The sequence below is a fragment of the Terrapene carolina genome, unplaced genomic scaffold (genome assembly GCF_002925995.2).
Source record: "Terrapene carolina triunguis isolate 2854851 unplaced genomic scaffold, T_m_triunguis-2.0 Scaffold132, whole genome shotgun sequence".
In the NCBI taxonomy this organism is placed as follows: Eukaryota; Metazoa; Chordata; order Testudines; family Emydidae; genus Terrapene; species Terrapene triunguis.
This window is the reverse complement of record NW_020664483.1, coordinates 1,218,301-1,238,301: the sequence shown is the minus strand read 5'-3', so window position 1 is coordinate 1,238,301 and position 20,001 is coordinate 1,218,301. Positions and strand designations below refer to the sequence as shown.

General features: G+C 41.2%; 1 protein-coding gene across 2 annotated transcripts in view; it reads right to left on the bottom strand.

Annotated features, from left to right (window-relative positions):
- POLR1B (RNA polymerase I subunit B) overlaps nt 1–19,570 on the bottom strand; it is a 29,632-nt gene extending 10,062 nt beyond the window's left edge. The window contains exons 1-7 of one of the 2 annotated variants that reach the window (XM_024213951.2): nt 19,406–19,570; nt 16,130–16,276; nt 14,307–14,439; nt 12,695–12,831; nt 9,304–9,527; nt 7,049–7,220; nt 1,639–1,810 (exon numbers count right to left, since the gene is read on the bottom strand). In XM_024213951.2, coding sequence (XP_024069719.1) covers nt 1,639–1,810; nt 7,049–7,220; nt 9,304–9,527; nt 12,695–12,831; nt 14,307–14,439; nt 16,130–16,276; nt 19,406–19,495 — 1,075 coding nt within the window. In that variant the 5' untranslated portion in view covers nt 19,496–19,570. Of the gene's footprint in view, nt 1–1,638; nt 1,811–7,048; nt 7,221–9,303; nt 9,528–12,694; nt 12,832–14,306; nt 14,440–16,129; nt 16,277–19,405 lie in introns of those variants that run through there. The other variant, XM_024213952.2, reaches the window with a different exon arrangement.
- Nucleotides 19,571–20,001: the final 431 nt, after the last annotated feature.

Below are 20,001 nucleotides of genomic sequence, written 5' to 3'. Positions count from 1 at the left end.
TGAGCTGATACTAATGAAGGACATTTGCAAAATACAATTCTATAAATCATCTTCAATAGACTCATGCATAGAAGTCTAAAAGATTGACATCAAAGGAGAGATTCTCAGTTCATTAAGCTATATCTACATTTGAGGGGTTCAGTGGATGGCAGGGGGCTATACAGCCTTTACACGCCAGGTCACTGGTCAAATCCAGCTCAAATTGGTAGCAACCAAAAGTTACTCACACCTGTTCGGCGCGCTATGTGAAGTGAGTTAACTGTCTCAAAGCTGACTGCAAAACTAAGTTTTTTCCATGAAAATTTTATCAATTTGTTTCCCTATTTTTCATTGACTTTTCACCTCACTGGAAATTTTCTGGCCTATTGTAGTCTGAGCCCAGTCTCTAGTGCAGTGGTTCCCAAACTGGGGTTCGTGAACCCCTGGGGGTTCACGAAATGTTACAGGGGGTTCTTGGGAAAAAATTCCCTAATGGCGGACAGAGCTGTCCCTAGGAACCCTGGACAGCACGGGGCCAGCAGCCTGGAGCCCCTGGACTTCCAAGAGCTAAGCAGATCAAAGCAAGCATATCTATCATACTGAGGAGATTTAAACTTCAAGACTCCTTATAAGAAATGGAAAGGGAAGTGGATATTTTTTGCTGTTTTTAAAATTAAATAGGCAGGTAGTATTGTTTTTAAAATTATTATGAAGAACAAGTTTAAGCTTTGTTGTAACGTGCGTTGTTTGCCTGGACTGCTTAAGACCTGAATGCATATTTAGGAGGAACTCTTTGAGTTGGCTTCTTAAATACCTTCATGCTGTTTCAAATCTGATACTCCTTGATGAAACATAGGAGCCTTGTCTTATAACAGGCTTATTCAAAGTGATACAAGCTACGGAAGTGAGATCTTGGAAGAGTGTTGCCGTTTTCATAATGTAATAAAATAATATAATTATAAATAATAATTAATAATAGTGTGTAATAAGCATGTCATAAAAACAAATTTTATATTTCCAAGATCACTGCTTTTATAATTTATACTCAGGTAAAGGAGAAAATCCCTGAAATATTCATTTTTAGGAGGGGGTTCGCGAGACTTGACATTTTAGTGAAAGGGGTTCACAGGTTGTTAAAGTTTGGGAACCACTGCTCTAGTGGACATAAAACAGTATCATAATAGACACTATGTTTGCAGCCTCAGTGCACAGGCCAAGGATCGAATGGGCTCTGGTGATAAACTATCCAAGTGCCGTAGTTTCTAACTCAGAGGGGAGGGAGCACAGAGAAGCAGCGAGCACTTCCATACACCATGCTGTGCCTTTTCTAAGGAGAACGGACATTATTTTCAAAGCAATCAATGCGGCTTCTTTTAGCAATGCTAAATGTAAAGATATTTATAAAATCCTGTATCTGAATATAAATAATGTGTATATTTTAATATACATATGATCCAAGTCTGAGGAAAAATCTAATCCTTTTGTCAAAAAGCTTCTTGTTCATAATGAGCTGCATGAATTCAACTTGAGCAAATATTCAGTAGACAAAATGATACTTTAAGAGAAGAGGCTTGAAAAAAATGTATTTCCATCAGCACCTCTCCGTGAAGCGCTAAAATTGTATCGCAGGAATGGAATGAAGTTCAAGATAAACTTTACCTGTTTTAGAGCGCAGGTTACCAGTAGCAAGGAGATATTCAAATGGCCTTGTAACATCAATTCCCATGCTGAATAGCTTCATCATATTTTCTGAATTGATGGTTATATTCGTCTTCTGAGATCTTTTGTCCAAGGCTACTTTAACAGAAAGCAACCAAGCTTCCATCCTCTCCTAAGGTTTAAAAATGAGACGTGTTAAACTAGGAAAGTAAAAACACGAAACAGCCCTGTGTCTGAAGCATGCGATGTTACTGATTAATATACTGTACAGACCCTCCCACATTGACAGAAGGATGAACTAGATGATCTTTTGATGATTAGCTAAGACCACCCGTTGTTAATTTCTATCATTCTAGATTAATCCCCACCTCCCCCGAATTATGTTAATGACACCATTTCAACCCTGAAAGGCACACTGTCAGTGAAATGCAGGGCACAATCCACCAGTTTTGCAATCATCTCCTGATTTATCAACTACCGGTATGAATTTCTTAAGTATGTGGAGAAACCCATAAAAAGTGAAGTGGATGATTAATGCAATATGCAGCATAAGTGTATTACTCTGCAACAATTCAACATCTCCCGAAATGTGTCGTCATCATTGCAAGTACATTTGACCTTTTGGTTTACTGGACATTGAACACGCTGATGAAGTGAGAACCAGCGAAGGGTAGAGCTGCCTTACAAAAAAGGAATAATTTGACTTTGAAGCTCAAGTTTTTAGAAACGTATAAATATCACCAAGAGAGATGCTTCTCAGACAACGTGATAAACATTTTAGATGACTGCTTTTGGAGGTTCGTTTGGGTTGTAATTTTGGTACTTGAATGAGCTCAGATGTTCACTATTCTGATAACAGGGAAGAGTAAGGTATTTGCCACTGCTTGCAACTTTTTATTAAAAGAAATCCTCTGCATACAGCCAAGCTAATTCAAGGTAAAGACATCATATGTTATCATTCAAACACGCCTGGAAGGGGTGGTTGGCTCCTCCACAAGTGTGCCAGAGCAGGGCTGCAGCCAGCTAGTAAAGCACGGCTTATTGGTTCAGGGCTAGCTATTCCATCTGAGTACAGACAGCCCACCTCAGTCCCCAGTGTTTCCACTCCCTGGAATGAAGGTGGGGCTTCCTTCAACAGAACACATCACAAGCCTTTAAACACCTTGGATTTAGATTTTCTTCTTCAATTCCAAAGGCACAAGCCACTGCAGTAGCAGGGGAGTTCTGTTCTTCCAAACACAAACTTCTATTAAAAAACGATGCTAAAAGCAGATTTTAAAGCTATGGCAAATAGACGTGCTCTAAAGAATTAGTTAGGCATGGGTTACCCACTGAGTCTGACAGCACAGATGGGGATATTTGGGGCTTGCATGCTCTTACTGTGGATTATAAATGCTTTACAGTGACATATTTTTATAGATCTACACTGAGAACTTTTAGAACAGGAATACTTCCATATTACAATGAGGAAAGGCCCAGAAATGGGCAAGACATAATATAATAAAATAATAATAATAATTATTAATTATTATTATTATTATTATTAATAGATTACTCACATAGCTCCATAAAAGTATGTGGTACTTTACAAAGCAGAGTAAGACAAATCTGTTCTCAAGAGCTTACAGTCTAAAACAGACAGGACAAAAAGAGGCCTAAAACAATAATTATTGGTGAAAAGGCAGCAGACAGCTGTGTTGCCAAATAAGGAGGTAAGTATTCCAGGTGAAGAGACAACAAAACAAACTGCGAAAAGCAGAATGAAGGATAGAAGGAATAGTATGACAAGGGCCGGGGAGTCCTATGGGCAGCACAAGGGGGATTAGGGAGAAATTAAAGCAAAGACGTAGTTGTGGACATTAGGTTGGGGCTTGAAGGTAGGAACAATGAGTTTTAATTTTCCACAGTAAACTAACAGTGATTCAAGGAGGAGCCTTGAGGAGATGACTTCAGTAGTAAAATTTTGGACAGTTGTTGGAGGAGAAGTGAGAAGCAGGAAAACCAGAGAGGAGAAGGGGAGAGGAGCAGCACACAGGTGGATAAAGCAAGGGAAAGTAACATTAAAGAGCAAGTCTTCACAAAATCTAGTGCGGGGGTAGATAAGAGTCAGAAGATCACCCTGGAGCTGCAAGGCTAAGACACGAAGGACATCTGAAACAAGGGAATGGATGGGATTGCCAAGAGAATGCACAAGGAAGAGAGGAGGGGCCTGAAGGCAGAACTTTGAGGAACACCAACAGATAGGTGGGAAAAGATTCAGCTAGGAGAAGGGCATTTGTGACCTTTGTTGGGGCAGTTTTGATGGAGTGAGGAGGACAGGAACTGAACTAAAATGGGATCCAGGTGTGAGTTGAAGGAATAGGAGTGAAGGTCACCATGAGCGAAGCCCACTGGAGACACCGAGAGTGAGAGGGGGGTGGGAATTCAGAATTTTTCCCCCCCTAAGGTGAAGGGAGCAAGACCACACAGAGGAAGAGGAGTCAGAGGGCAGGGAGCTGTCAAAGAGGGAGAGAATCAAAGGCGCCACCAAGAATGACAGGCATGTAAACGGATGAGATATACAGAGGGAAAGGTAGGAAAAACTGAGGACATGTATTGCTGGAGAATGTCAGTTTTGCTGCTGAAGCTGTTAGTCAGATCTTGTGCACAAATAAGTGTGGTGAAGCAGGGTTTCAGGAGAGAATTGACGATACAAAAGTCTGCAGCGTTTGATGGTATACTGTAACGGATTACTGAGAAGTAAAGCTTTTTGGAAAGGAAGATGGTATATCTAAGAAGCCAGAGACTAAGCTTGAAGTGAAGGATGTCAGTATGGTTGTAGGACTGTCTCCAAGTGCATTCAGCAGCACAAGAGAACTCCTTGCCTAACCTACCTAAAGGGTCTGAAAAGGCTCTTACCTGACTTCATTGCTGCCCTTGATAACTAAATGATTTATGGTAACGGAGGATTTCCCCCACCCTGAATCGATTTTGCTTATTCCTATTAAGTCTGTAAACTGCTCCAAAAAGTAATGCATTTTATTTTGACTGGATTTCCTTAATTACCGTTGATATTTTACTCCTATGCTGATAGTCAAGATTCATTTTTTATTTCTGAATCATCATTGCAAGGAGGGCATAAAAATATTAAAGAATAAGTGAACCAACTACTGTTCTAGGCAAATCTTGCTCCCAGCTCACACCAGTCTGGTGACATACATCCGATTCCATCTCCGTTAATTTACATCTGTTATTCAACAGCACATGTGAAGATTCTAAAATTACAATTACTAAATTTGCCAGAATGCTGTCGCTTCTTCACATACTTAATTGCTCCCTACAATGCTCTGAGATCAGATAAGAAGCACTATAGAAATAAAATACTAATCTAGACTACTTTGAATCTTCCGTTTAACCCATTTTATGAACTGTGTGTGTCAGATAGAGGGGGGCACTAAACCTGACATCAGAGCTGCATGGTGCGAGGTATATTTTACTGATGGAGAAATCAAGGTGAAGAGATATTAAATGACAAATCAAGGTCACACAGGAAATCAGTGGCAAAGCCAGAAATGGAGCCCAGATCTCCCAAGTCGCAGCCCAATGCCTTAACGACAAGCCCATCCTTCCTTGTCTTTTAAAAGAGACCAACGATCACAATTTGTGCACAATCACAATCTTACTCCTCGCTGTGATGCCCTGCATCGCTACTCCTTTCTGAACGAGCTCATTAACAGTTAAACGGATAGTCTTTGTTTCAGAACACAGACAAGTATTGCAAATGCCTCAGTTCTACAGGGCTCCGAACAGACATAGCACAAAGGTCTCCTATACCAGGGGCTCTCAACCGTTTCCGTTCCGAGCCCCCCCCCAACATGCTATAAAAATTCCATGGCCCATCTGTGCCACAGAAACTGGTTTTCTGCATATAAAAGCCAGGGCCAGTGTTAGGGGGTAGCAAGCAGGGCAATTGCCTGGGGGCCCACGCCACAGAGGGCCCCGTGAGGCTAAGTTGCTCAGGCTTTGGCTTCAGCCCCAGGCAGTGGGGCTTCAGCTTTCTGTCCTGGGCCCCAGCAAATCTAATGCTGGCCCTGCCTGGTGGCCCCCCTGAAACCTGCTCATGGCCCCCCAGGGGGCCCGGACCCCTGGTTGAGAACCACGTCCTATACAACAAGAGAAAGACACAAAATGAATATTTGCAGCTACAGTTATTCTAATTTGTAATCCCCACTGATTATTAGTGTTGAGCAAATGCACCCATAGCTTCTGCCACCTGCATCTCCTACAGTTATGGTTTCTGAAAGCATTTCAGCTCAGGCACCAATGCCCAATCGAGTGTGAGTGTTGACACTCCTGTCCCAAAACGCCATCCACTGGTGCTTTGGTCACTCGATTCGAACAGTATCTCAAAGCACTCTCCCAACATGTTCAGATATCACGGCACCCTTTGGTGCTTGCTCCCCAGAACTGGCAGCAGTTCGGGGCTCTGGTGCAGTCATTTGCTCTCCAATCATTCGGTGCACTTTACTGCAGCCCTGATGCAAACTTTTCCTTGTTATCTTTGGTGCATTGGATCAGCTCCCCTGTATTGATGCAGCCAAATACACTCTTAGCTACTCCACCTCAAAGCACTTAACTCAGCACATCCTACTCAGTGTCTTATGATGCCTGGTGCCTCCATGCATCTTAGCATACTTAGGGGTTTCTGAGCTTTCCTTTCTAGAGATGGTTTTGAAGAAGGACGAAGCAGGCTTGTGGACTTGTGGTAGAAAGATGTCCTGTACAAATGGTCAAATCCAACATCAGTGCTGCCTGAGTGTCTCATGTGATGTACGTGGATGTGAAATCTGCCTACAGATGTCTCCTTGAACACTTGGGAAATGAAGAACATACCTGCAGTGCTACAGCTGACACAAGGTTGGTCTGGAGTGACTCAAAAGTGAAATCCTCAGAGTGTAGGCCTGAGCTGGGTAAGACCGGGGTCTGCCGGCAGCATTCGGCACAGGTGTTGACTGAGGGAGTGGTGCCAGCTTTATGCTGGGAAGCCGAGATGCGAATTCAGGAGTGAGAATCCTGTGTGTGGTGTGTTTAGTGGCTAATACTTCGCTCTCGCTGGAGATGTTATAGTGCTCTAACAAACGAGGATGAGCAAAGAGCATCATCCCTATTTCACAGACAGGCTAACAGGCACAGAAAGGTTAAGTGACATATCCAAGGTCACACAGCAAACCAGGGGCAGAGTTGGAAACAACACCTAGATCTCTTGAAGCTCAGCCCTCGGCATGATCCACCAGAGCCTAGCTGCCTCCTCACAAACTCCTCTTATACGAGTCATTCAAATACCCCACATGCTGGATACAGATTTGCTCTCTTTTCTATGTATCTAGCGGTTCTCCTGCCACTCACAGCTTTAAACACTTGAAGGCATTACCTTTAAGAACATGAGGTAAAGCTGCCCTGGGGTAAGCACCTCCTGATTCATAAGGCTGTCTGGATTCTCCTCCATGCACTCTTCTTTGGCAAAAGCAAACAGCTTCCGGGTCATCAGACAAAGCAAGTAGAACTTCTCAGTTTTGGTTTTCAAGTGGATACAGATGCACTGACTGTAGGAATAGGAAGAAAAGGGGCCAATTAACTCCATCTCTAACAGGATCTATGTTCCAAGCTCCTGCCTGAACAGCCCTTGACCAAACTCTTATTCACTAACTCAAAAGTTAAGCTGCATAACAGTTTTCCCCACACGTCTGGGCTGTTTTCCGAAATTTCAATGGACTTAAAGGATTTAGAGACTTCCCTCTCATCATCCTTAGAGATGCAATCTTCCAGCACACGACTGAGGCACATCAGCAGGTGAGCCCGCACTGCTGCCACCAGTACTGTGCCTGTTATTTGGATGAAGAGAGACTCCTGGAATGTTAATTCTACACCTTTTTAAGCACTAAATTGACTTAAGCACAAAATTATTCATGTTGCCATGGAGTATTTTGAGACAGGTCCACACGAAGGCTAAATTTTGTACACGGATTTCACATAAAATGTGGTGCAATCATATATGTGCATCATTCTCTATGGAACAGAGTTAAACAGTAACACAAAATGCACTCAAAATACATGTTTTCAGTGTTACCGTAGCCATGTTGCTCCCAGGATAGGAGAGAGACAAGGTAGGCAAGGTTATATCTTTTACTGGATCAACTTCTGCTGGTGGAAGGGACACAGCTTTCTAACTTTTCCCTTCCACCAACAGAAGCTGGTTCAATAAAAGATATAACCTCACCTACTTTGTCTCCCCCAGAATAAATGGTAAATAGAAAATGTACTCACTAAAACTGTGTTACTGCCAGGCAACATCACAATCAAACCTCCTATCATGTCCCAGCAGAGCACTCAGTTATAAAATTTTGGTCTGAATACTCCTTAACCTGGGCAAGACGAAGTACAGACTTCCTAAATTCCTGTCAGAGCAGATCAGCTACAAGCTTACTTTCCCAGAAGCAAGTGCCATGATCAGGTATTGCCATGATTGGCCCGATCAGTGTTTCCACCCTGCACTCCCTTGTATTCAAGTGTTTATGACTCAACTATAAAGGTCCTCTCTGGGCCAAAACTTGGCAGGAAAATTTTCTCTTTCAAAATATGCAAGTTATAATCACCAAAGCCCAATCGAACGAGGTGCACACCCTATCTAGTGCCTTCAGCTTCCTCCTGTCTCACCTCCCACTTCAACTGAAAGCCCTTTCTGATGGTCAAAATGTGCAGATTAGGCCACATTGACGAACAGCCCAGGATATTTTGAAAGGAAAAAGAAAGAGTTTAACCTTGACATTCTGATCCTCTGAAGACCATCATGAAGGATTCTTACTCCCGACTCTTGTCCTTCTAGATGACTCTGACTCTTAACATTTTTAACCCTTTGAGTCACCAGTAGGCTGGCTTGAGGTCTCTGCCGCACTGACCATGCTCTAACTACAGGTATCTCAAGGACTCTGGAACCTTCCAATCAGTTCCTTTCAAGGGCTGGAAGCAAGAGCTCCTCAACTCAAAACACCTGTACTATGAACCAGGGATTCCCTAATACCACTTCCTCCTCCCCCCTTAAGAATATTCGAAGTTAAAACTAGAATGGAATGCAGTGTCCTATGTTATTCCATGGAGCAAGTGTTTATTTTCTCTCCTCTACCTAAAGATATAACCTCCAAAAACATTTTAAGGTAAACTTCGCTCACCCTGTTGTGCTCAAGTGCTGCAAAGGACTTCAAACAACGGGTTAAATGCCAAGGAGGCTGTGGTACAGTAGATTCAGAGTTAAGGCTGAGCTCACTGTTCAATTTCCTAACATCTCTCTCTCAGTATTGAGGATATTTAGTTCTTTTATAAAACCCACTACAACGTCACATGGCAAAATGCACGAAGGACCAAGTCTGCAGCCATCCTCTGAAATCATGCTCACGTATCTGGTGGATATGTGTTTGCAGACAGATTAAGGTAAATGCAAAGTTTCCAGAAGCTGGCTGAAAACTGGCCCCATAATATTATTCGGAGGGGGGTGGGGGAGTGGATGTCTCTCTAAATTTTTGTCCTTGAGCTTATTGAAAAGCTGGTCATGATACAGTAAGGTCAGACAGTGAAATGTGACTACAGCTGTAGTTCAATCATTTAGTTATATATTGCTACATGAATACGTACTCCAAAAGGAATTCTGCAGCTTGCTCATTTGGGTACCACTCAGGAAGGTTGAGTTTCACTCGGAAGCATTTCCCAATGTAGTTAAGGACCTGCTTCTGCGTGGCACAGCCCTCCTCCATTACCATTCTCAGCATCTGAGAGATGCAGTTCTTATAGAAGGAGTTGTCTTCTCTTCCTTTGATCAACTCCTGAAAAATCTGGTAATCTGAGAAACCAACTAGTGCCTGGAGGAGAGAAAGGCACCAGATCAGAGAACAAAGAAAAGTCAGGAGTAATAAATCACCATGTCTAATTAAATTATAGAATGAGACCCGCTCACTCCAGTCACTTATGCTGGTTTATGCTCTTCTGTCCTTCTAATACCCTTCCCCTAAGATGAAAACAGTTTTCTGAGGTTCAGTTAGCTGTGGAGAAAGACCCTGGGTATACACAACCTTATGAGCACCACAAATACCCCTAACGAAGCCCCTGGAAAAGCAAATGCTGGTTAATACAGACAACGATGAATCAAAATTAATTTAGTTTTTCTTCATTTAAATAAGATTTTTTTATATTTATATAAAAAATATATAACCTTGCTGACCTTGCTTACAATATAAATTTCATTCACAATTTGTCTCAAATCACTAATTATTGACATTTAAGTAAATTGAAAACAAGAGGTTTTTATAATGGAATGGATGGCTTAAAAATTAGATCGATGTAACTATGTTCCACAGGGCTGTGAAAAATTTCACACCCTGTGCGGCGTAGTTAGATTGACCTAGTCCCTGAAGAGACGCAGCTAGATCAACGGAAGAATTCATCCATCGCGAGAGGTGCTTTAACTACACGGATGGCAAAAGCCCTTCCATCGCTGTAGGAATTTAAACAACACTGCTCACACAGACGGGGGTTTTATAACTAGGAAAATCAGACATAACTTTCACTTGTTTACTAAAACAAAAATAAAGCCTGTGAAGAAATGTAATCTGTCAAACTAAGCTGCCATTTCAACAAAGCATGTGCATGTTGTCTGACAATGGACAATCCCGGTGGGTTGATAAATCAAATACATCAGCTAGATTACAAAAGCAGTCTGGCATTACTACCAGAGAGACTGTGCTTTCTTTTCAGGAAAAGAAAGATGAAAATAGTTAATTGAAGCCAAGTCTTTACTATTACAGTAACTCCCCACTTAACGTCCTCCCGCTTAACGCTGTTTCAAAGTTACGTCCCTGCTCCATTAGGGAACAGGCTCGTTTAAAGTTGTGCAATGCTCCCTTATAACCTCATTTGGCTGCCTGCTCTGTCCACTGCTTGTAAGATTCTGTGGAAGAGCAGCGACTTTACAAGGGAGCATTGCACAACTTCCTCTTCTCCGCCCCCCCCGCCCCCAGTGCTTCCCCCACCGCCAAACAGCTGTTTGGCAGCGCTTAGGACTTTCTGGGGGCATGGGGGGGGGAAGGAGTGGGGATGTGGTGTGCTCCAGAGAGGAGGTGGAGTGGGGGTGGGAAGAGGTGGGCCTGGAGTGGAGCGGGGATGGGAAGAGGCGGTCCTGGAGCATCCCCCAGCAAAGTCGGCGCCTGTTCTTCTCCGGGGAAGCTGCCGCTGCTGCTGCGAAGATACTTCCTAGCGTCCTTGCCTGCAGCGGGCTGTGCCGGTGTGGGGTAAGCCAGGGGCACTTCCCAACCACAGTACAGTACAGTATACAGTATAATGCCTTTTGTCTGCCCTCAAAAAATGTCCTTGGAACCTAACCCCCCGTATTTACATTAAATCTTATGGGAAAATTGGATTAATTTAACATTGTTTCACTTAAAGTTGTAGTTATGTTCCTGAAAAAATGTAACGTTAAATGAGGAATTACATTGTGCTTTAAATAGGTACAATAAATCATTCTACTCTGTCTAGAGACAGCTATTTTGAAAACTTTTACTGCCTTGCTTAGCAAAATTAATGCATTGTGCTTACTAAATTGCATTCTATAGTTATGAGCTTTTATGAAAGTTCATCATCCAATGGTTGCTTGCCTTCCGTAACTCATGCGCTCTAGATACACTCATTGCCTCCACAGAGACACTGGGCTTGTCTTCACTGCACCAGTTAGCTCGAGTTAGCACACTGGAGTTAGCCCAGCTCAAGTGAGAGCAACCACACTTCAAAACAACACTAGAGTTACACAGAGTTATTTGACTAGCAGCACAGAATGAATGGATTAGCTGCTGCTGAGTAGGGGTATCTTGTGCTGTTGCAATCCCACAGAATTAAGAGCTCAAGCATCAACCTCCCTGTCCTGTAGGTAAAATCAGGTTTGGATGCACAGTCTCTAATTCATTCGAAATGCCTTTGAGACAGGATGACAGGGCCTTTGGACTTTTTGTCTAAAGTTCACCACCATAAGATTTCCTAAGAAACTGGTCCTGTCTACGTAACAACTAGCAGCTCTCAAACTCAACATGTGTAGCCTCCTCTTCCCCAAATGTCTCTGTGACCTAGGGAGGAAAACGAGCAGACAGTTCTCACGGAAGACAGTGCATCGGTGTCTGTATCTCTGAGATCCTCCTGGCAGCAAAGGTAACCACTAGGAAGGAAGACTTGAAAGACAGCAAAATCCCAAAGGCTCGAAGGACCCTTCTGTAAGACTGGTGAGCAACAGGACAGGTCATGGTAATAAGTATTACACCTACGGAGGTTTACAGGATCGGGCCTTTTTAAGCCTGATGCAGCAAAGGGCTGACTTCCTTTGTGGCCTGTACAACACTGAACACGTTGGTGCTTTCACAATCACTTTTGAAAAAAAGGTTTGCAACCATTTCTAACATTGCTTATCCAGGAAAGTTCTGTACAGAAGCAGCATTTTGTTTTTATACTATTTTGCTTGATTTTCAATTGGGATGACGTGACTTATCTGATTAGAACTAAGATTCATGTGCTCCCAAAGTCTTTCAGTGAACGATACTGCCAATAACTGGGATACGGACTAAAAACATTCTGCCAATATTGTGCTTGAGGATTTATTCTGCACAATTGTTTTTGTTTTAAAACAGCTTTATCCTTGACTTCAGATGGAAAACTCCCCACCATTACCTTTTAAAAACGTCTCATCAGTACTGTCTTATAGCAAAAAGCCAAGAAACTTTTATACAAAACCTTATTTCCCCTTCTTCAACTGTGTACACCTTCTCACACTTCAGCCCTGAATATTATACTACCGACATAGGCAGGTCTAGTTTGGACTACAATCCTTGATAGTCAAGATGACAAGTACCATTTAATGAAATGCTTCATGTGGAATTAATTATTGAATAAGTCCTTTTTCCAAGCGAGAAACAGGCTGCTACACTTTACACAGCAATTCTTCAATCAACCTTTCATTCACCAAAAAAACTAAGACTAGATTATGGGTTACCTTCAGTGCAAATCCCAGTGGGAGGAAGAACAACTCTTTCTGAAAAATGAAGTTCAGCATCACCGTACCATTTTCCAGGTAGTGAAGGTTCATGTTTATAGCAGTGTGCTCATCCCTAACACAGTGCATCGATATACCTGCCAAAATGAACAAAAGCAAAGATTCACTTATACAACATAGAAACTATTGACTGCATTCTATCGGGACTACAAAACAAGCATGGTCTTTAATTGCTCCGGATACAGTTTAGATTTCCTTGGGTGGGGGCACTGTTTGGCTCAAAGGTATCGTACTGAGACAGTATGTCACACTTGTAGATAACTGTTTAGAAATGCAAACCCGATTGCTAATGCGAGTCATTACCACAGGCTGATTTTCAGTATTCTGCTTGAAATGAATCAGAGGTCTCACTTCAGTTCCTACAGGATGGGTATTGACATCATAGCTGGCCCTCTTGCTGGCAGTCTCAAGAGAGAGATCAAGGATTAATCAAAACTAGGGCCTGATTCTCCACTGCCTTCCACTACTTTAGGTCTGATTTGCAAGGTATTTCAGCAGGAGTAGTCCCACTGATTTCACAGGCTATTCACGATCTTAAAATTAAACACATGCTGAATCAGGCCATAACCTTTTACACTAGTGCAAAATGGGTGCAAAATGCTACTGTTGTGATCTGGTATCATTTTATACTCACTGTCCAATGTACATGACTCTACAATGTGTAAGGCAGTGCAGAATCGGGCCCGTGGTGACTAAACTACTCTTTTATTACTAGATGTAGCAGCATGGCAAAAGAGTTCAGACACACTGAACGTAGGAAAACAAACTACAGATCCTGAACCACCATCCTTCTAGATCCTACAGTCACTGGGGCAAGGACTGTATTTGTGTGTCTGACCAAGTAGCTTCAAGCTCATTGTCAAAAATGTACCTGTTCTGTGAATAAATATAAACAGTGCATTTTTAATGAGGCAGAACACAATTCATTAAAAACAGGGCGCGTTGATAGTGAGTTTTAATATAAACAACAAGCAGGATTCAAAGGGGAGCCATTACCAATTCTGACACTGAGCCTCACAATGGAGGTAGTGCAGATTCTATTTTAACTGTGGATAAATCTCTTTACTACCTTAACTTAGTGCAGGGAAAGGAAATTCAGTGTTGCCTACAGCACCAACAGACCTCTGTGTCTATTGGATTGATGTTTTCAGGTTTGTTTCCATCACATCCTGCTCACAATGGAAGATGGACCACCCACAATCAGACAGAATACAATCCAGTATCACTGGATATCGATGGTTCAGATTACAACAGTCAAAAGCCACCAACCTAGCTTATGCCTTATATAATGTAATTAGCCTTTTATTTTCACAAGTACGAACATTCATCCAGACGTTAAAAGAATTGCTTTTTCCAGCACTGGGCTTCTCCCTTTTCAAGGAATAGAATTTCCCCTCATCTGAGCAGGCCGCCATGTTTATGGTACAGCACAAGTGCATGAACAAAATAGAAAGCAATAACTAAATACAATAAGTCACCTGCTCTTTCTTTTGTTTATTCTCAAGCGACTGTCTTACTAAGGTGATGCCCCTAACAAAATCACTACACTTACCATACTGTGTGTAACCAGGGCCTCGGCTTTTCCATTTGGGTCTTATCATTGCAATGGGAAAGTTTCGTCTAGGCATAATCAGCATTCTGATAACTTTTTCTATACCGTTAACTATAAAATAGCCTCCCATTTCCTGACAAGAGAGAAAGTGCTTTAAAAATTAATACACCAAAGTTCAAAGATCTGAGTACAGAGTACTTGTTATACAAGAAACAAAATGGAAGTGAGACAAAATTAGCTCTTATTGGACTGTAAAATACACACCAACTTTTTTATATGTGTGGAATACATGGCAAGCTGTATTGGCATGCACCTGGGATGCATGCATTACTCACACATAACAGGTAAGAGCACATTTCGGAGGTCATCCCAAACAAGTGCCAATAAACCTGTCATACTATTATAAGCTCTGTATATTCCATGTATTTTACAAAAATAACTATTTTAGTGGTGTTTAAAAGAATTATTGGGACTATTTCTTGTATCCGTCCACCTGTAAAGCCAGATGCACTAGTTACACTAAGTCCAACTGTAGAGGATGCAGAGAAAATGAGAAGACACCTCTAAAATGACCTATAACTACTTTAGTATACATGGAAAGATCACAATTTTAAAATACCATATCTTGGGCCCTTTCAGAGCTACTACCAAGTACTATCTACTAAGAAGCTACCCTTTCCAAGAGTAAAGTTTCTGTTCTGAGGGATATAAAATATTGGATTTAAAACTTTCCCCTGAACGGAATACTCCCTTTCCCCACACAAGGTCTCTGGGTAGCAAACTGGGAGGAAGAAAAGCCCTATTCCACATTTAGAGAAAAGAACATGATTGTGTGTCCAACTGATTTTTTTTAAAATGGCAACTCTTTGAAGCCATCTGAAATATTAGACAAAGCCTCAGGTGAGATGCATGACTGTGCAAAGTACAGGAGAAGTGGCCAGATATGCACGATACATGCACATTTATTGCATGGCTTTGCAATTTAGCATGTGCGTGACGCTAACATCCAATATAAAAATTAATTCCAGAGAAAATTCTCTTCACCTTTACATGTTTGTTCAAATTACAATGAATGTACAATCAAAGTGAATTATAAAGATGCATGATACGTGGCTCTGGGCCTGGAAATAACAGGGTATCATTGTAGATTACACGGACTGCAAACAGACTAATTGATCATCCATTTAGTTATTTACTTTGATTGTAAACTGAAAAGAAATATTACACTATTAATGAAAAATGACAGCACTATAGGATTCTGTATCCACATATTCAATTTATCAGACAGAGCAGATAAAAAAGCCACAACAGCAAAAGGGAACCCAAAAGTAATGGAGAAGTAAAGTCTATGGTTATGAAGGGGATATGTATCACCTCCAAAGAGCCCTACTGTAAGAGTCTCACCATCAGCCAGGGCCCCCAGTACCACTGCTTAGCAGTAGCTGGCAGCTAGGGAAGCAGCCCTGCGTGCCTCCAGAGGAGGGGAAGGATAGTTTTCCGGAGGCAGCTGCACATCTGGAAAGTAACATCTAGTACCAGTAATGGTCACTGCCTGCATGAACCTGAGATACTCCATGAGCTTTTACCTTCTCAAGATGAGGGCTATAGGTATCCCAAAGGGCAAATAACCTGAAGCCACCTTGAGGTCTGAGACTTCTGACCCCAGAGAAACTACACAGAATCTATGAATGGTGTAAAATCAGAAAATATGCCAGATTGTGCTTCTAAATAGATATGCTAAAATCCTTCAAGCTAATGTAAAACCCACTTCCCTTGCCACATGGTAAAGAAGATATTCCTGCCCCACCAAAATCCACTGTTACCTCCTCTTCTTCATGGTGTTCAATCAGAGCTCTGGGAGGAAGACTATGCAGATTGCAAAGTTTAGATTTCACCATGATTGGAACATACCCCAGAGACTGTTTAATAATCCCTTTAGGAATGCCATTCACTGACCAGCTGATGTCAGCCTATAGAGAAACAATACATCGAATTATTAGGAAAGTTAAAATAACACAGATAATGATAAAATATAGCTAGCTGTCTTTAGAGAATGAGCTACATTACAACATTGTATGTTCAATACAGAACCATAAATAGCAAAAAAAATTATACTGTCTGCAAAGAAAACAACAGTAATTAGTTATAATGCATTATATATAAACTATAAGAATAAAGACATACAAATTATATATTATAGTGGATGCATAGTCACTCTACTATAGTTCAGGTTATGTTGGGACTTTCTTTATAATTCCATTTTTGTTCATTTATAAATGTGAATAAAAATTTCCCATGTTTTGTCTGCATGAAGTGAGGATTATGGCTCTGGGGTTGTTTTTCTTTGCAAAGTTTAAACAAAATTACAAAAGTTATGCAAGGATGAACAAAACTCTTACAATGGTGGAATTAAAATACTTTTTTTCCCTACATAACAACTTAGGAAGGTCCTACTGTTATTTACAAACCCCCAAAGTATTAGTGCTTATAATGTTTATAGCCTGGCAGGAGGCAGAATAATAGACTTCATAGCATCGGTGGGCTGGTATTTTTAATCTGTATGCAATGTTAATTATGTAAAACTTCACAACAGTTTCACAAAAAAACCCAAGAAGAATTATTTTGTATTAATGCTATGGCTCCCTCTCCCAGGAAAATCAGATTGCCTGTTCAAGTCTCTTACTGCTGCTGAAGTCATAATGGAATTCCTGTTCCTGTAATGAATTGGAGCTAAAGCATACCAATAAATTGGAGGAAAAAATCTCAGATTTCAGTAAGGGGAAAAGATAAATACTTTTCTTCCCTTAAATATACACACATCTGGAAATCTGTCTAACTGCAATTACTCAGACAGGCTACAAAACCAGAGAAAATCAAAAAAATGATCACAGTGGAATTCAGCAGAGGGGTGATGGAATGAATTTAGAGCAACCAGACAAGACAAAAATTGTTATTAGATTTATCTATTCTGTTGATATAGGTAGTTCAGGGTCAAAAATTAATGTAAGTTAATCTGACACTTAATCTTCTTAAGCACAAGGAGTTTATGAAGTACAGATGATCTCACGAAGTGTTAGAAAAGTGCATGGTTTAGTAGTCTCAGCAAAGGACTGGGAACCAGGAACTCATGGTCGAAGTCACTGACTCTGTATTGTATTTTTGGGCAAGTCATAACATCTCTATCTGTAAGAAAGGAACAGTATCTACTCCTGCCTCAAACGGCATTGTCAGGGTTAGTTAACTGATGTTCCTAAACTGCCTTATAGATTAAAAAAACAGGAAGCTAATGATTCTCTTTTGGTCACTGGTCCTGAATTAGTGCTTAGAATTTCTTCCTGGTCCACTAAATGTTTCTAGGTTGCAAGATGTCACCTTTTAAAAAACACATCCCCCGCTCCTCAATTTCAATTCAGATATCATATTAGTAAGTAATATTTTATGAACCATTAATTAAAAGTTAACATTTTGTGCCATTTGAAAGCTGGGATTTCAGTCTTTCATGAGATACAGATTTTGCTGTGTCTGAATGTTCTCAAGTCAGCAATCTCTGTATATACATGGGAACTGAAATGGGGGAGAGCAGAAGCAAGAAAGTTGTTTCAGGGTCTAATATGGCTCTCCTCATACAGCACGGAGGGCTCTTTCCAATGTGGCTACTGGGAGAGAGAGGTGTGATATTGCTCTCTAGGGAGTACTGCTGTACACATCTCCAACAATAGCCCAAAGTCCCACATCAACCTAAACGTTAATTTAATAATAAAAAAAAAAAAAATCCAGAGAAAGGGAAGCCGATGCACTCTACAAAAACAAACTCAGTCTTATCTTGTGCAAGTCTCCCCACTTTCTCCTTGTCTGATATGTCCTATGTATCACACCCAACCTAAATTGCAAACTCTAGGGTTAAGGACAGCATCTTCATTCTCTCTGCAAAGAACCACGCACACCTATGACTAAACATATACTGTGACAGATATGGCAACTTGCTACAATATCTTTGGGAAAATCTTACTGAACTAAATTTAAGTATCTTTGGGTTCAATTGTATTAAATGAACGGGTTATGTATTATTGTGGGCTGGGATTGAATGTTACCTCTTGAGGGAGGAGATGTGAGGCCTCGGGTTTCAAAGGACTATACTGATCATTGTGCCAGACAATAATAGACTTTTGAAACAAGAAGTGTTAAGTGTTTTTCCTGGGAAATATCTGGGAGGAGGTGAATACAAATTCCCCACCTCCGGTTATGCAAAAACCCAGTCTTTTGAAGCTACACCCTGAAAAGGGGGCCACTGTCTACAGATCACCTGTTACATGAGGCCAAGATCAAAGGTCCAAGATGTATAAAGGAAAGACTGAACTACTCATGGGGTGTTCATAGGTTCTTTTATTGTTTTTAATACGTTTTTACCTTAAATGTGCTTGCTTACCAAGATCTGTGTGGTAACTTATAAGAGCAGGTTTTTGTTTTTTAGCAGCGATTATGCTGTTCATAGCAAAGTGCAGACACTGACCTATTTAGGTGGTCTGGCTTGCTGAGATATAACAGGGTAGACAAGCATCTGTGCAGCCTGGAAAAACCCGGGTCAGGAGGGAGAGTGACATGGGTCTCTGCCAAAGACAGGTGATGGGTGAAGAGCCAAGAGCCTAGGGTGGGTGCCCTTGAGGGACAGTGAAGGGGGAATACGGGTACAGTTGCCCTGAATGGTGACATACACAAATATTTCTTTAATAGCTATCAATATCTCTGGTGTTTTCAGGTGTAGAAACAAATGCCAGACATCATTGCAAAGCTGAGACTCATGACTTTCTGGTGGCATAAGGCAATGGTCCTCCAACTTTTTTCATTCTGGAGGCCATTTTGTAAAAGAAAGATCTTCTCATGGATGTACCTCCTCTACTAACATCCCAGTTCCCCACAGTATGGTTCCCAAAATGTTTCATTCGAAGTACTGCTGGTGATCCATAGAACAGCCGGAGAACATGTGGGAAAAGGTATTTATTTACAAGCTAATGGTTTATAAGCAAATATAGCACATACCAGTCAGTGGAAAAGTGTAGTTTTTATTCCCTGAAAGTACTATTCTAACCATTACTACTTACGGTCAGTTTCCCACGATAGGTGCTTCTGCGTCCTCTACATTCTGCTGGGTACACTTTCAGCTCTTTACAGATACTCCCTTTTGGCACCATAGGAGGATTGATGACAGCGCCCACAACTGCCAGAGTGATGCGTTCATTTTTGAAAGCAAACTCCAGAGCAGGAATAGCCTGAAACCCAAAAGAAACTCTGTATGTATAACATATACAAACAACAGTAACAGGAGACTTTATCCAGACATCAGCAGAAAAAGTAATATGGCAAAATACGTTTCCAATAAGTTCTCGGAATGTACTAGGGACAAGGTATTGTTTCAGAAAGAGGAGGAAGTAACCTGGGGCAGCCATTTTAAACTTGATTCTGACCAACAGGGAGGAATTGGTTGAGAATCTAAAGGTGGAAAGCAATTTGGGTGAAAGTGATGATAGATTTCATGATTCTAAGGCAAGGAAGGAGCGAGAGCAGCAGAATAAGGACAATGTATTTCAAGAAACACACTTTAACAAACACAGGGAACTGATAGGTAAGGTCTTATGGGAAAAGCAACAGAGTCCTGTGGCACCTTATAGACTAACAAATGTATTGGAGCATAAGCTTT